Source organism: Hydractinia symbiolongicarpus, chromosome 4 (assembly GCF_029227915.1).
Source record: "Hydractinia symbiolongicarpus strain clone_291-10 chromosome 4, HSymV2.1, whole genome shotgun sequence".
Taxonomy (NCBI): domain Eukaryota; kingdom Metazoa; phylum Cnidaria; class Hydrozoa; order Anthoathecata; family Hydractiniidae; genus Hydractinia; species Hydractinia symbiolongicarpus.
The window spans coordinates 15987092-16003733 of record NC_079878.1 but is presented as its reverse complement, the minus strand read 5'-3'; the positions used below and the strand labels follow the sequence as shown (position 1 = coordinate 16003733).

Here is a 16642-nt window from a genome sequence, read left to right as displayed (position 1 = left end):
TTATTTTAGGGGGCATTTTTATTACTATTAAAGCAAACTTTCTGGAAGCCAAAAAGGACCAAGTTTTGTGGTTTTACTTTTGCTAAAGAAAAGAACGCATTGTGAGGCATAAACTGTTGCGAATAAAGAAATATAAAAAAACTTTGGGGCACCAACTTATGAGTTTGAAAAGATAGAAAACGGTAAATGCCTAAATAAACAGCCAATCTATATTTATGCCTGTATTCAAAAAACACCCAATAGGTTTCAAAAGGCTATTGATGTAACTTAAAATAGGTATGAATAATTAAAATAATACTGGTGCGTATCGCATATATAATTACAATTTTTAATAAAATCTGTGAAAGTATATACATATTTACAAAAGTTTTTAAAAAAGGACGTAAAGAATAATAAATTGAAAAGTTCTCTGCGCGGTCGAACTATTACAATTTATTCGATTTGTTCAGAGGGAGAGTTTTTCGATGGATTACACTTACGCAGGGAGTTGCAAAGTTGGGAAGTTAGCGAGTTGCGACGCAGTGAGTTGGGAAGTTGCATCTACAATTTGTTTTTGTTTTTTTTAATTCACCGGTTTGCCGACGGGATCCGGAAAAATAAGGTCAATTCTAGCTTTGAGTAACCCGGGGTCCACAATCTAGCGTAGAGCAAATCAACCTCCTCCCCAGTGTCTTTTTTACTTATTTTGGTCTCAAATTGGGGTCATGTCATGATTGGTAAGATCTGGGAAACTAAATTGGATTGAAAAAGCTCCGATTCAAATCATCCAGAACGAAATGCATCTCCTGTACTCGTGTTTTTCCTTTTCGATCAATCGATTTCTTGAGGGGTTAAGACCCCAGACCAACACGCAGTTTAATAATTTACACATCGACTAATCTTTTATTGATTAAACAAATGAGGAGAACAAGGTAAGCTTGCAATTGTCGGCTTAATTAAATGATAAGCAAATGGGATGTATTTAGCCAAAGTTTTGACAGGACCTTTGGATGCAACATACTATTTTCCGGTAACATTTAGGATACCTTGATCATTTTGTCAGACGACGAATCGTTATCTGATACCGCCAAGTCACCACTGAAAAATACAAAAATTGAAAAGTAAGTAAATATTGTATTGTGTAGGATTCCTACGTACACTTTGTTTTACAAGAAACTAGCGTTCAGGTACCGTAAATCACCGAATCGTTGAAAGCTGCAACATAGGGGTTAATTAACGAGGTTGGGGTAATTACGCTGAACATTGCCTTTAAGTTAGCCAAGGCGAAGTTTCTAATAAAAACATGTATTCGTTTCCTATAAAAAATATACGTCAAGTAAAAGTCGAATAAATGTAAAAAATCAACACACATCAATATACAAGATTTTATTAACGAAGCTTTTCGTAAAAACATTTCAAGCATAAAAATTAACACTTGTGCTGCTTAGACAGTTTTTAATATTCACCCTCCACACCATACACACAGATCTAGAAATCTAGAAATAAAAATCACGTACAGAAATAAAAGTAAACATCACGCTGTATGTAAGATTTGAGATAAAAAATGTGTTTAAAAAACTTTTTGTTTTTTAGACAAAATGACAACCCAGTTAATGATTGTATGGATATATCCCTCAATTGAGTTTTTGTGCTCTATAAATAAAAGTGATGAATGTATTTAACACTGCCCCCTACAATTCAAAGAATACCAACTATCCTTACAATCATTATTATTATCTGTTTGTTGTAGATAATTATGTTTTTTCTAGCCCTGTCCAGGATTTGAACCTGGATATCTCATTTGCATGAGTGTCATAGCCATTAGACCAAAGGGGTATAAATATAATATGACTTTACAGGTGCATATTATATATGCTTGTGGATTTACTGCACACATAACATACTTAACTTTTTTTCTGACGGAGCGATTAATACGAATTGTAAATTGTACCACACATTCATGTAAAGCCCGTTAATAAAAGTATGCAGTATATACATCGTAAATCGTGTCATGCACACACACAGCATTAAGGTGTTTTGGGTGTATATATATTTTTCAAACGTAATGTTTAGTACAGGTATACTGTGTCGCACAAATGTATAGGCATAATACCAAAAAACTATCCTCACTTTGATTCAAATAAACAGACCGTAAACAGCCTGTTATTAGGTCACGGTCGAAAATATGTTTGGTTAGCGTCATTTCTAATTACAAAAGTGAGTCGGTCGGTTGGATAAAAAAATTTCCCGAAAAAATTACAAAAATACTATATTTCGCAGCCATATTTTGTTATTCATTTTAAATGTACTTTTAGTATTTTTAGCCTCCGTTCCAAGTACCATTTTTCTCAGTCAACGTCTTTCCCATGGTTTTCGCTTGTATTGTCGTATAAATGCGAAGCAGGAATATAAGCACTGTGTAACAGAGTTTAGTCCCCTATCGAAATAGCATTCGGACGTAACAATCGTAATTCCTGAAAAGGTAAATGGTGGATTTTGTTGCATGTCGAAGATTGTTCGGGGATTGTTTGGTTTATTCTTTACAAATTTACCGACTCCCCGACTCGACTTTCGCCTTTCAAAGTAAGTCGGTTGGGTGACACTAACCAATTACAATTTTGAGGGTGGCCTTACCCTGTGTACAGTGTCCTAATGAGCTAAGAACTTCTCAGACAGCTAAAATGGCCAAAAAGCTGTAAAAAATTACCATTTTTAAAAAGTTATGTTTTAGACTAAAAGCCCCAATATATTATACTATTATAAATAAATATAAAACAGCTTAAATATATGAATATAAATTTAACACAACTAGGGTATATATCACGCACAATTTTGCTAGGCTAACTTCATGTGGTTACTTTCTTCACCTGTTGCCCATTTGAACATGAAAACTTGCCACCAACAAAAAATACTTTGTCAATTACCTTTACTCTTCGGATTGCAAATTGGAATGAAACAGCATGGTCACAGCGCATTGGAAAAACTGACGGATGGTTGCCTTTTCGCAGTTAAGTTGCTTTGAAATTCCTAAATTTTTTCAGCGTGAAATTGGCCAAAGAAATCGAATTTGTCGGACAAATAAATCGGTGATCGTACACTTTTGCACATCCCTGGCCCCTGACTTGCAGCCCCCAACTCCCAAACTTGGCGACTCGAAAATTTCCTAAACTCTTTTCGATAAGAGGTGCAATTAGCTGGAATCATGGTTGCAGGATAGAGGTCACAGTAGTAAGATGGTGAGAAAGCAAGTACTTAGGGCTCGAAAATTCAGACGAGATGACTTGCTGAATACTATCAAAACTAGGAATAATGATAATAAATTCACCTTTTAACATTACTTACCACCCAGCATTTATGAATATTAGGCGAACGTTATCTAAAATTCACTTGCTTTTGACACCAAATGAAGAACATCGCAAAGTTTTTCGCAATGTACCTATTGTGGGGTTTAAAAAGGGGAAAAGTTTGCAAGACTTTCTTGTGCGGGCAAAGTTACCTGAGATCAGGGAGAAAGCCAACGGGTGTAGAAAATGTTGTGCTAAACGCTGCGATGTATGTAACTACATAAACACTACTTCTTCTTTTGGTGACAAAAGCAAGTCCAAGAAATTTGATATAAGGAAGGGGGACCTGAACTGTAACTCCGAAATGGTTGTTTACTTGGTAGAATGCAAAACCTGCGATATACAATATGTAGGTAGCGCAAGTACCAAGTTTCGCCTTCGTTTTAATAATTACAAAAGTTGCTTTCGGAAGCATAGTTCAGGTTCTTCTGTACCACAACAATCTTTCCATTCACATTTGGCTTCAGATGGTCACAATGGTTGCCAAGATTATTGACCGAGCTGACACTGTGAATTCATTGAGGCGCAACAGCATTGGCAAAATAAGCTTGAAAGTTTTGCGCCCTATGGCCTTAATGATCGAAATGTGAATGATTATTACTAACGTTCAGTCCAGTGTATCGTTTATGTTTCGTATTGTTTTTAAATAAATTGATTTTTCTTTTAATTGCATTTATTTATTTATTTTTATTTTACGGGTGTTTCGGATAATTTGTACTTAGGTCTCCACCGCGGTGTTGAAACCCTAATTTTTAGGTAGTATATACCAAGCTTAATTGCTTTGGACATATTGTAGGAAAACCTACTTTTATGTTAATTTTACTGAGAGATTTTCCAGTTTTATTTTGTAAACTATTTATCTGTTAGAGTACCTATGTCCCGTATGTATCTAAATTAATTCAACTGTTTGTATTTGTGATGTAGTGTCTCCGCTTTGATTACTAAGAAGGGAGCGGGATACAATAATTTATAACTGTCAGTATAATTTAATTGTATTTGTAATAGTTCGACCGCGCAGAGAACTTTTCAATTTATTATTCTTTACGTCCTTTTTTAAAAACTTTTGTAAATATGTATATACTTTCACAGATTTTATTAAAAATTGTAATTATATATGCGCTACGCACCAGTATTATTTTAATTATTCATACCTATTTTAAGTTACATCAATAGCCTTTACCAACTCTTATTATAGAATTGTCACCCTTAGTTTGAATGTACCCTTGCGTAATTAATTTTCATTGTAATTCCCGCAGCCTATATAAACGTGAACTTGTAAAATATTTTTTACTGACTTGATAAAGATGTGAAATACATTCGAAGTATCGTCGAAATATTAAAATTCCACGGCAACAGGTTGTTCCATCTCGTATGCAAATGTTCTAACCTATTGAAGTGAAATAAAAGGATAAAAAACTAACAAAAACACCAAATCAAATTAAATAATGTAATGGAACACACAATAAGACAAAAAGGCAAGAATTGATTACTTTTTAAACATTTTAATATAAACAATCTCAATTGTACATATTTTTTCTCAAAGAAATATCACAAGCAAACTCCTTCTTGATTTTTACATCTAGTTATACAACATATAAAAGTTAGTCTAGGAACTTTCTTTAGCCAGCCATGGTGGTCCCATTGCAGCATCTAGCTAGCAAACTATGTAGAGCTAGTTAAAAGGTTTGAACAAAATCACAAAAAGAATAAAAATAACCTATAACTGTGGCAGAAAAATTGTTTGAACTCTGCGTATGAATACTACCTAGCTTGTGAATGTTGGAGCAATAGGTTGTCCTACTTACTAGGTATATATTAAGGTATATAGCTATCTATTCCATCCATGTTTGTCCACTTTTGCACTTTTGTATATATTACCCATTCAGCCCAGCAGCTACACAAGATTATCTAAAAGAGGCATTGCGTACGGTATTACAAACAAATATTTTGCAGAAAATTTTAGACTAAAAACGAGCAATTTTTTACATTAAAAGTAAAGTTATATCATTATGGCGCCTTTTGGTTTAAATACCCAGCATATTTGACCCTACCAGTAAATAACAATACTAATAAATTAAGAATTAAGTCCATTACATTCCAAAAGAGAAAGCACTTTTTTACACTTTCAGCACATTTTTTACCAAAAGTTTGTCAAAACAGTAATTTTTCAGAAGTACTGACACAAACTTAATTTTTTCTTTACCTGTTAGATTGTTCTTTTAGCTTTCTAAAAAGGTATCCCGCACTAGCTACATAACTTCACACTGCCCACAAATTCACAATGACTTAGTGTAACTTTCATTTTCCCATTTTCGATAAAAAATGTATGGCTAAATTAGACTAAATTTGCCCAATTTTTTTTTAGCTCGTCTATGTTGCGATGCACACCATCGCCCGCCAACGGCTTCAATAATTTTGAAAAACTAAAGCAAATCCGCTGAAATTGATTTAATGTGTGCAAAAACGATATGGAAAGTGTATCAAGTATATATTACATACTATGCTAACAAATAATCCAAAAAACAACATACAATAGCATTTAATATTTCTAATTCTTGTCGAGATTTTTTCGCACATTCTCTCTTGACTGACGGCGATGGAAGAGAATGTTTGAATACCTAAGTGGGAAAAGTTATACATAAGTGTAAAAATGTGTGTATACATAAGTCTGAAAAGGTGTACATACATAAGTGTGAAAAGGTGTACATACATAAGTGTAAAAAGGTGTATATACATAAGTGCAAAAAGGTGTACATACCTAAGTGTGAAAAGGTGTACATACTACATACATTAAGTGTGAAAAGGTGTACATACAAAAGTGTGAAAATGTGTACATACATAAGTGTGAAAAAGTGTACATACATAAGTGTAGAAAAGGTGTACATGTGTTTGTAACACATGTACACCTTTTCTACACTTGTATGGTGTAACAAACTCATCACTACACTTAATATTGTTAAACAGATACTACACTTACAGACGAGATGCTCTCACCACTATGTTCACTCAATGTATAACTTTTATCCATTAATCTATTTTCGTTTCTTGGTGTACTTTCGTTTCTTTTATTTTGTTTACGAAAGACATTATTATTACTCTCGCCTTTACAATTTTTTGACCAAAGTAGCGCAGCAGGTCTTTTGCATAGGTATAAAAAGCAGGCTGCTGTGATTTGTATTTTAATGCAGCTACAACATGATTCATTTCTCTTCCGTGATTATTTACTTGCATACCTACAAAGGAAAAATTAAATAGATTTCTGACAAATTACGCTTTAAATTACTTGCTGTTCAAGGGCGCCATTTAAGGCAGGGTTTTCTTCGACAACTCAATAATCCTTTTATTTCAACTTGAGCGGTAATAAAACTTATGACCTCAGTGAAGTACCACTACGTAACTGATCATATTCTGTAAAAGAGATGGGTTTATGCCAATTTTTTAGAAGTTAATACATTATCATTTTGAGAAGTTTTGTAAACGTGGTAATCACATATTTCAAATAGTTGATCAAGGTGTAGTTAAACTCTATTCGGTTGGGGTTACATATTTCAAATAGTTGACGGTTTATTTAATAACTTCTTTGCCATGCTGCATGGCTATGATACTTACTAAGTTTTTGTATTTACCTATTAGGGACCTGCATATTAAATTGTTAGAAGCCGTAGATATTGGCTATTACTCAAAACTACCCCTATGAAGTATAATAACTTTCGATAATTTTTTATCCTTAGAACTTACAACTTAGAAGTTACAACACAACTTTTTCTTCATCATAGGGAACAATTCTGTAAATGTTGGAAACGTGATTAGCCGGATTTTCAGATTTATTCGGGTTTTACCCGAAAATCGTGAAAAACCGGATTTTCGGGGAATTTTTGGTGTTTTCTCATGCAAAATTATGTAAAAACTGGAAAATATTTATCTCTTGTTATATTTATCTCATAGATAATTCTAACAATAAAAGAAAGAAGCCTACGTACCTTCATCTAATTGATATTCTTGTTTTTTTTCTTTCAATGAACATTGCATCCAAATGTCCATGCAAAATATCAGGAGTTATTTCATGTCTCTATTAGAAAATAAAACCAAGGTTTAAGTGGCTTTCTTACCTTGTTTACGGTGATTCTATTAAGAAACTAATTATTCTGTTGCTCGATTTTAAAAAAACGTCCAACAAAATTTTTGTCATCAGACAAATTAAATTCGTATCAAAGTTATTTCTTTTTCCTTTTCCACAAATTAACTTCCTGACAAATTTTATATTCTTTGTTATATGCTAAATCAAATAAAATAAAATAGGAATTTAGGAACGCTGGAAACCAAATCCTACAAGCAGTGTTGGGTCCTGATTTTATACTACCTCCACCATGGTTTATCATGTGAGAAAATCCTGTAAATCTATTTAAATTTTTAAATACTTGCTACTATAGATTTCTATTTCCTTTTTTTTAAACAAAAGCAGAATGGGTTTTTCCAGTTAAAAACATTCGAGAATTACCCATGTTTTAAAGCATATTTGGAAACAACTATTGTGGTAGAAACACAAAGAGAATGTTGGTTACCAGGTGTTTGATACTAGGAAGAAAATACAGACCAGATTTAAAGAAAATATTGAATTAGCAAAATGACGTCATTTCTGTTTCTAACTAACAAGATGCAGGGGCTGCAAAAACTCCTATATCAATGTTAAAAAATATATTATTTGAAATATATTAACGGGGTGATTCCACAAAACCTACAAATTGATTTACAGCTGTTCCCGGCATAAGGGATATGATGCATGGCTATGATACTACTGACTTTTTATATTTATCTATTAGACACCTGCATGTGAAATTTTTAGGTTCCATACCCCTGAGAGCTTTTGGCCATTTCTCGAAATTAACGCTTAAAGATTCTTATGAAATCCTTATAATGGAGGAATTCATTAGGATTATTCTTAGAACTTAAAAGTCACAACACATCTTTGTTTTGTTGAGAGGAATCAATTCGCAAAAAAATAATCTAAAAAACTTTTGTATTTCGCATCAATAAATCATTGATTTCCGCCAGCGAAGGCGGAATCTTTAAAATCGCCTGAGGAGATAGATAGAGAGATAGAGACAGCGCAGTTAGGCTGGACGCCCGAAACTTATCCAGGCTAAAGATTTTTTCTGAGAACGAGGCTAAAATGAGTTTTAAGCCAATAAGAATCCTATAAGTGCAACAGATTGTTTTATTATCCAATGAACAATACTTTATTTTAAAGTTTATATGCTATCGAAAGTTAAAGCTCGTGCATGAAGATCGTCCTATAATGTTGATGTTACGTCATTTCTTTCTGTACAATTTTGCAAGCACGTAGACTAAAGCTATATTCAGCAGAACTAATTAATTATTCATGAATTTTATTTTATTTATTGGTTGTATTTTAACATTGCAGGTTATTTACATTAATAATTGAGAATATTCAATGATTTGTTTACCCCATAATTCTCCGTTTTCAAGATCAACTTCAAATTTTAAAATCTTTTAGGCTAATGGCGGAAATCTTTAAGCCCCTGGGCTTCTTGTTTTGCATTATTTCGCGATCCGCTTTTACAAATGATTAACATAAAAGTCGTCAAATTAAGTATTTTTTCTCAAGGCGTAATGGCTCAGTTGGATAAGGCGTCATAACGTGAACCCAGAGGTCGCAGATAGTGAGGAGTTGAAAAGCAATACTATCCTCGCAAGCGAGATAGTAATAATCCAGCTGTGAGGAATATAGTATGCCATATTTCAGGATCGTTTTTGCTCATTTTGGGCATAAATCCGCCATTTTTGAGCCGATAGAGATAGAGAAATGTTCGTTCTGGCACAGTCGACGTCGACCAAAGGGAAATTCCTAATAATGTTAGTAACCAACACAAAATAATATGAAATGATATCATCTGCCAATAACCAACACATAATAATATATAAATGTAAGATACATGACATCATCTGCCAATAATATTAAATGATAGATATATTAAATACTAACACAAAATCATATAAACGAAATCATATGACGTCTTGCGCAATATGCTATTATACAGAATATAAGTAAAAATTATCATGACCGTGCTAGAAATTTTGCTGTTTGAAAAAAATATATATAATAAAGGAGATGGATTTAAATTCAAATACTGTAAAACAATTACACGTAATTGCGAAAACACGTGGGCTTACCAGTCAGGGAAATCCTCTTAATTAAGCTGTACAGCTTAATTTGGATGTCAGCTTAATTAGGATGTATCATACAGTCTAATTAGGCGCTCTACAGCTTAATTAAGATGTACAAAACTTTGATCGTCGAAAACACACATTTAACTGAATTTTAGCATCTATCTAACTCAATAAATCCAATATTTACGTGCATATAAACATCTCCAATACATTAGTTTTTTGGAACACCCCGGAGATCCGCTAAATTTAAAGTTTTAAAAATGTCCGCTTAAATAGGCTGTATCACGTGACGTGCATCCTAACTAGGATGCGGTACACGGTTTTTTTCAGGTTGCTGCCATTATGAATTCGAACAAGTTAAAATGAAACTACATGACCGGCGCGTTATTTGACGCCGGACTCGCGATTTCTAACATTCTTTATCCATATCTTCTGAACACGGGGTGCTGGAGATACCATTCTTTTTTTATAATGTAGTGGTCAAACTGATGATGAAAGAGCTGCGGCGGTGATTCTGCTAAAATTTACATTTTTCGAGAAATCGGGGAAAAACTTTTTCTACCTCCTAATTTAGATGTATGTCACCTAATTAAGCTGTATGACACATCCTAATTAAGCTGACATCCAAATTAAGCTGTACAGCTTAATTAAGAGGATTTCCCTGACTGCTTACGGGCTATTCAAAATTACGCAAAGCAGACCTTGTTTCTTTATTAGAAGCCACTCCAGCACCAACTTCCACAGAGGATGTACCACAGAGACCACTCAGGAGGGCCGAGCGACGAAACCCAGTCAGACCAGTGACTATTCTACCAACACCAGAGGCCATGGACATCTTCGAGCTCCAAGAGATGGTGAGGACTCGTCCAGTGGTAAAAAGTAAACTGCGGGAGTGGTCTGATTGGCTAGTGGACTATGTGCTGGAGTCTATAAAGAAGGGTGTCAATAGCGTATATAACACGTTCAAAAACAATGTGATGAAACTATACCACGGGTGCAACGCTTCACGATGAGGTTGAGCAAGAGGCAAGGGAAGATCATAATTCAGAGCAATCTAATCAAGATTTTACGCCTCAGGAGCATAACCATGCATTACATTAAACATTCAGGAGTTACCGCATAGCTGCCATAGATGGAACAGATATCCATGGATATTTTGGTATGATACGATCACATGTAAAAAATTTGATAGAGAATCAGGTAGAGGAAATGGGGTCTGCAAAGATACAGTGCTCTCTATGGATACTAGGGAAAAAGAAATTGATGGTACTAACGAGTTTATCGAAGTAGACAAGGTCTTTCACAACAACATGGCATCTATATTCCAGGGCACAAACGTGGATGAAGTGATAGATACGAAGTTTGCTCAAATTAAAACGCATGTGGAGAATCCTGCATTACCCAAGAATGGCTTTAGCATCGGTAGAATAAATAACATTGATATAGATTTTCTTAAATTGAAGTTGACGAGAGGTTCATCATATATCGAAACACCCGGATGGATGTCGATGAAAAAAACTATCATAAATCCTATAAATAATGACGAGGAGTTCTTCAAATATGCGATTATCGCCGCCATACATCAAGAAGAGATAGGTACAAACCATCAAAGAATCAGCAAGCTGCGACCCTATGTGGATCAGTATAACTGGCAGGGTATTGAGTTCCCAACATCCATCAAAGATATCACAAAATTCGAGCGGAATAATCCCGACATTGCCGTGAACGTCTTTTTTGCAACAGGGAAGAGCTTTAATATCTTACGGCGATCGGCATTTAACGAACGTGAGAATCAGACTAATTTGCTATTACTAACAGATGATAAGAAGAGCCACTACGTGGCCATCAAAAATCTATCCAGACTACTAAAAAGCGAGATATCGAAGAACCATGGAAAAATGAGTTTTTGTCTGAATTGCCTTCAGGGGTTTCAAACGATAGAATCCCGCGATAAACACTATGCATATTGCAAAGATAATGAAGCTGTAAAGATCACGATGCCCAGCGAAAATGAAAAATGGTTATATTATCAAGATGGTCAACAGCAATTCAAAGTACCCTTCGTCATCTATGCGGACTTCGAATCACTACTGATCCCGATGAAAGAGAATGCTCGGGATACTAAGACCAAGACGCTGAATAAGCATGTACCATGCGGGTGGTGTACGTATTCCACCTTTGCTTATGGAGAAGTGCCAGATCCACTGAAAGTCTACAGGGGTGAAGACTGTGTACAGAAGTTCGTCGATCATCTAGAGAATGAGGTAAAGCGACTCTATTGCACCTACCATCAACAGAACGTGTTACCACTAACGGAAATACTAAAAAAGGAGCACGACTCCGCTACGAGTTGTCATATTTGCATGAAATCATTTTACAACGATGGATATAGCCGTAAAGTTCGAGACCACTGTCACTACACGGGGTTATACAGGGGTGCAGCGCACGCGATCTGCAACCGCAGATATAATATACCAAGCCATGTGCCTGTGATCTTCCACAACCTATCAGGGTACGATGCCCACTTATTCATTCGAGAATTGGGGGAAAAGTATGATACTCAGGATATTTCTTACATCGCGGAGAATACAGAAAAATATATATCGTTCAATGTAAAAATCAAAGTACCCATTGCAGGCATGGAGCATGGCGACGGCGAAACGTACAAGAAGATAGAGATCAGATTTATTGATAGTTGTCGATTTATGGCATCAAGCTTGGAGAAATTAGTTAATAATCTCGATGATGAACAATGCAAAAATCTCCGTTGGTATTTCAATGAGGATGACATCTTTAAACTCATGCGTAAAAAAGGTGTTTATCCGTATGCATACATGAATAGCTGGCAACAATTCGAGGAGACTGAGCTACCTCCTTTGGAGGCTTTCTATAGCAAGTTAGACATGAATGGGATTAATGATGAAGAATACGAGCACGTTCAAAAAGTGTGGAATGCTATTACTCTAAATGGTCCAGAGACTATCATGGGTGACTACCACGATGTATATTTGGTGACGGATGTAGTGCTATTGACCGATATCTTTCAGAACTTTCGCAGCACTAGCCACGCGAACTATAAGCTTGATCCTGCTCACTTCTACAGCGCACCTGGTCTCGCATGGAAGGCAGCACTCAAGTACACAGAAATTAAACTGGAGCTCCTTACGGACCCTGATATGTTATAAATGTTTAAGAAGGGTATTCGAGGTGGTATAACCCAGGCTGTACACCGGTACGCGAGAGCGAATAACAAATACATGGGCGATCAATATGATCCTGATAAAGAGTCGTCATATTTGCAGTATCTCGATGCTAACAACCTGTACGGATGTGCAATGCAACAGCCTTTACCCACTCATGGTTTTAAATGAGTATCGAATATTGAGATAATAAATGAAAAGAAGATCGAGAAATTGGTATCTGGTAATAAACATGGGTACTTGCTGGAGGTTGACGCTGATTACCCGAAGGAGCTCCACGATAAACATAATGAGCTCCCATTCCTGCCGGACCGTAGGATGATTCACAGAGTTGAGAAGCTCATTCCAAATCTCGAACATAAGAAGAAATACGTGGTACACATCGCAGCCTTACATCAAGCCCTGAAACATGGGCTCGAGCTTAAGAAAGTCCACCTTGTTATTCAATTTAAACAAAGCGCATGGCTCCGAGGTTATATTGATCACAACACCAAGCTTAGGACTGCCGCCAAGAACGAGGTCGAGAAGGACTTCTACAAGCTAATGAATTTAAGCGTATTCGGTAAGACAATGGAGAATATCAGGAACCATCGCAATTCCAAGCTAGTCACCAATGAAGCCACATATACGAAGCTCGTAATGAAGCCAAATTTCAAGGGTGGAAAGTACTTTAGCAGTCACCTCATAGGCGTGGAGATGGGTAAGGTTAGTATCAAAATGAATAAACCGGTGTATATTGGCCAGGCCATTCTGGATCAGTCGAAACCTGTCATGTACAAATTTCACTACAATTACATGCAGCCAAAATATGTTAGCAAACTGAGGCTTCAATATATGGACACGGACTCGTTCGTATACCACATTCGAACCCATAATTTTTATCGGGATATTGCCGATGATGTGGAGGCACGCTTCGATACCAGTGCCTATACGAAAGATGACAACCTCTCCCTATCGGGAAGAACAAAAAAGTAGTCGGCTTATTTAAAGATGAGCTAGGCGGTAAGATTAGGACTTCATTCATCACATTGAGACCGAAAGCTTATGCATACAGGAGTCTTACAAAAGAGGGGGGTGATCGTAAGGCCAAGGGTGTAAAACGTGCTGTTACCAAAAAATGTATAACTTCCGAAGATTACCAACGATGTTTGGAGGAACGTATTGATATTTCCAAGAGTTGGCGTTGTATTAATAACAAAGGTCATAATGTATACACTCAGGAAGTGAATAAAATTGCCCTTAATGCCGCTGATGATAAGCGGATCGTTCAGGCGGATCAAATAACAACGCTTTCCCGAGGCCACTATCGGTTGAAGGAGAAATAAAAACAATGGAGTTATTACTACTGATCTCGATATTGCTCCCATACATCGTGATCATTATCGGTTATTTGAAATATCGATGTTTAATAAATATGGCTCACAACTTAGCAGAAATATTCGATGATGTTGTCGATACACCATTAGAGGCTGTTGATCAAAAAATAGACAAACGCCAGGCTTTGAAGGATATCCGCAAAAACAAGCCACACCTCTTAGGAAAAAAATGTACCGAGGCATTTTTGGACAAAGCATCACCCGAGGTTATTGAGAAAATACATGCAGAGGTAGTCGAACGAGACCTCCATGAGAAAGTAGCCAAGACTGCCAGAGCTCTCAGTACTCATGCGATAAGTGTGTATACTAAAACCATCAGCAACCTTGTATACGCCAGGATCTAGTATAAAAGAATCCATGGCTGACCTGGGTATAGTCCTGTACACAGCCTTTGGTCGATTCCTCGCGCCTCTGTTGGTAGCTGCCCATACGATTAATCACACCCAGCTCTCAAAGTCCATTGAAGTCCCCCTATCTTAATGTAAAAAAGAAGTGAATCTTATACGTCTTAGACGTATAAGAAATGACCGAGGAAACTAATCAAGTAATCACTAAGAAAAACGAAGGACGTGTTGCTGCTGGTAAGAGACTTGTGGAATGGAATCGTACGAACAAGGCCGACTTGAAGAAGAACATGGACAAAGGCACTTCACAAGAGAGTCATGAACCTACCACAGGTATCTCCAAGTCCATGGGAAGTGGCGTATACATTAGTGGAAGCCTACTCGCGATCGCATGTATCGCGGGTGCCTACTATTTTATCCATAAGAGACCAGCGGTTACCCAGCAGCCTGCTGCAGTGGCTCAGCAACCAAGCGATAGGCAGGAGCCTAAGCCAGATATTGATATTTTCCACATGCGATAGACATATAATAAACCATGAGTTCGAATGTTACCCCTCAGCAAAAGGAGATTATAGACATGGTGTACGAAAGTGTTGTAGACCTTGGATTCACTTTCGCTTACGCGATTTTTAGGAATCTCGAGCCCTAGTACTAAGCTAGATACGACCGACGTTATGAAGATGATCGCATATTTCACCGCAGGGCGAGGCAGTCGTGAGATGGCTGTAAGCAAGGGGTGGTTGCCCGCGAGTATAGTCCCAAAACCATGTAAATTTCGTATATATACCCGTGGTATATACGAAGAATAAAATGCTAGATATTATCAAGGAATCCCATACGGCAATTTTTAGTGGGCCCACGGGATGTGGAAAAACGCAGCGAATCCTGGACCTTCTGGAAAATGAATATAGGGGTCGCTTTCATAATATTATAATCCTTTGCCCCACCCTGCGGAGGAACAAGACTTATCTGGAAAAATCATCGCTTTGGAAGGATGATTATGTGTTTTTGATAGAACGGAAGGACCAGTTATTTGAATGGATCGAGAAAATGTCGTCTCTGCTGGCAGGTGAAGAAACATTATTCATCGTCAACGATATGATCGCTGATGAATCAATGGATAAGCGTCGACAACCGCTATTGGAATTAGCGATCAGTGGTAGACATCGAAAGCACAGCCTCTGGCTCCTTACTCAATCGTATACCGCGATTCCCAAAAATCTGAGGAGACAGAAAAAGCAGCTGTTTATGTGGTATCCGCACGAGAGAAGTGATCTTGTTTTGCTGGATCAAGAGACGAATATGATTAGCGATTGGGAGCCTATTAAGGCTCAGTTGAAGGGGTCCAAGCACGCGTGTTTGTATATTAGATTAGAATTCCCAGAGCCTGGAGTGTTCTAAAATAAATATGTCATATATCAGAACATTGGAAAATCAGCTGGCTGCTTGCCATAAAGAAATGGATAGGATCCCACATTTGGAGCGGAGTCTGGAAGCTCTCCAAGAAGAGCTTCGTGATGTTCTGGAGAGAGAAAGAATCCATAGGTATTTTTTCATATCTGTCCTAATGATATGGACCCTGGTTGGAACCATTATTTAAAATAAAATGTCATTACGAGTTTTGGATACAGCTATTGAGATATTATTAAACAACCAGGGTCAACCCATGTTTAAGCGTGCTGATTTGGGAAGGTTTTTGGGTATTGCTGATATAAGAGCAACATACAGAGACGTAAAAACCACGCCTCGTAATCAGATCATAGACCATGCGTTAGACGCATGGTCCAAGGAAGTAACCGGAGACGATGCTTTCGTGACCCTGGATGATTCATTGGAGATTGTACATAGATCTAGAAAACCAAGGGCTCCTGAGAATATGAAACGGCTTGCGATGAAGGGTATCAAAAAATTACAAAATGAAATCGATGAATATCGTCAAGCCCTGGCGATGCTTAACGATGACCTTCAAGAGCGAGAAAATCAACTCGACCTAAGAACATTTGAAATTGCGGAGCTTCGTGATAGATATGTTCCTACCGGCTATCCCTATGATAATGAGATATGCGTGATTGACAAGAACAATCCTAATGAATGTGGAAAAAAGGGCCAACACCCTCATTACATTATTCGTTGTCAACGTAGATCTTTATTAAATGATCAACTCCGTACCCTACGGGATATGTATCCAGATATGATCGAGAGACATCCAA

At 36.8% G+C, this 16642-nt stretch overlaps 1 protein-coding gene across 1 annotated transcript; it reads left to right on the top strand.

Annotated features, from left to right (window-relative positions):
- The first annotated feature begins 19 nt into the window (after positions 1-19).
- LOC130642280 (uncharacterized) lies at positions 20-12697 on the top strand. The gene is made up of 2 exons (XM_057449368.1): positions 20-1100; positions 10230-12697. Exon 2 carries the CDS (start codon positions 10751-10753, stop codon positions 12695-12697), a length of 1947 nt encoding a protein of 648 aa, XP_057305351.1. The 5' UTR covers positions 20-1100; positions 10230-10750.
- The last annotated feature ends 3945 nt before the right edge of the window (positions 12698-16642 follow it).

Coding starts and splice junctions, on each gene's coding strand:
- LOC130642280 (XM_057449368.1), top strand. CDS start 10,751: ATGGATACTAGGGAAAAAGAAATTGATGGTACTAACGAGTTTATCGAA.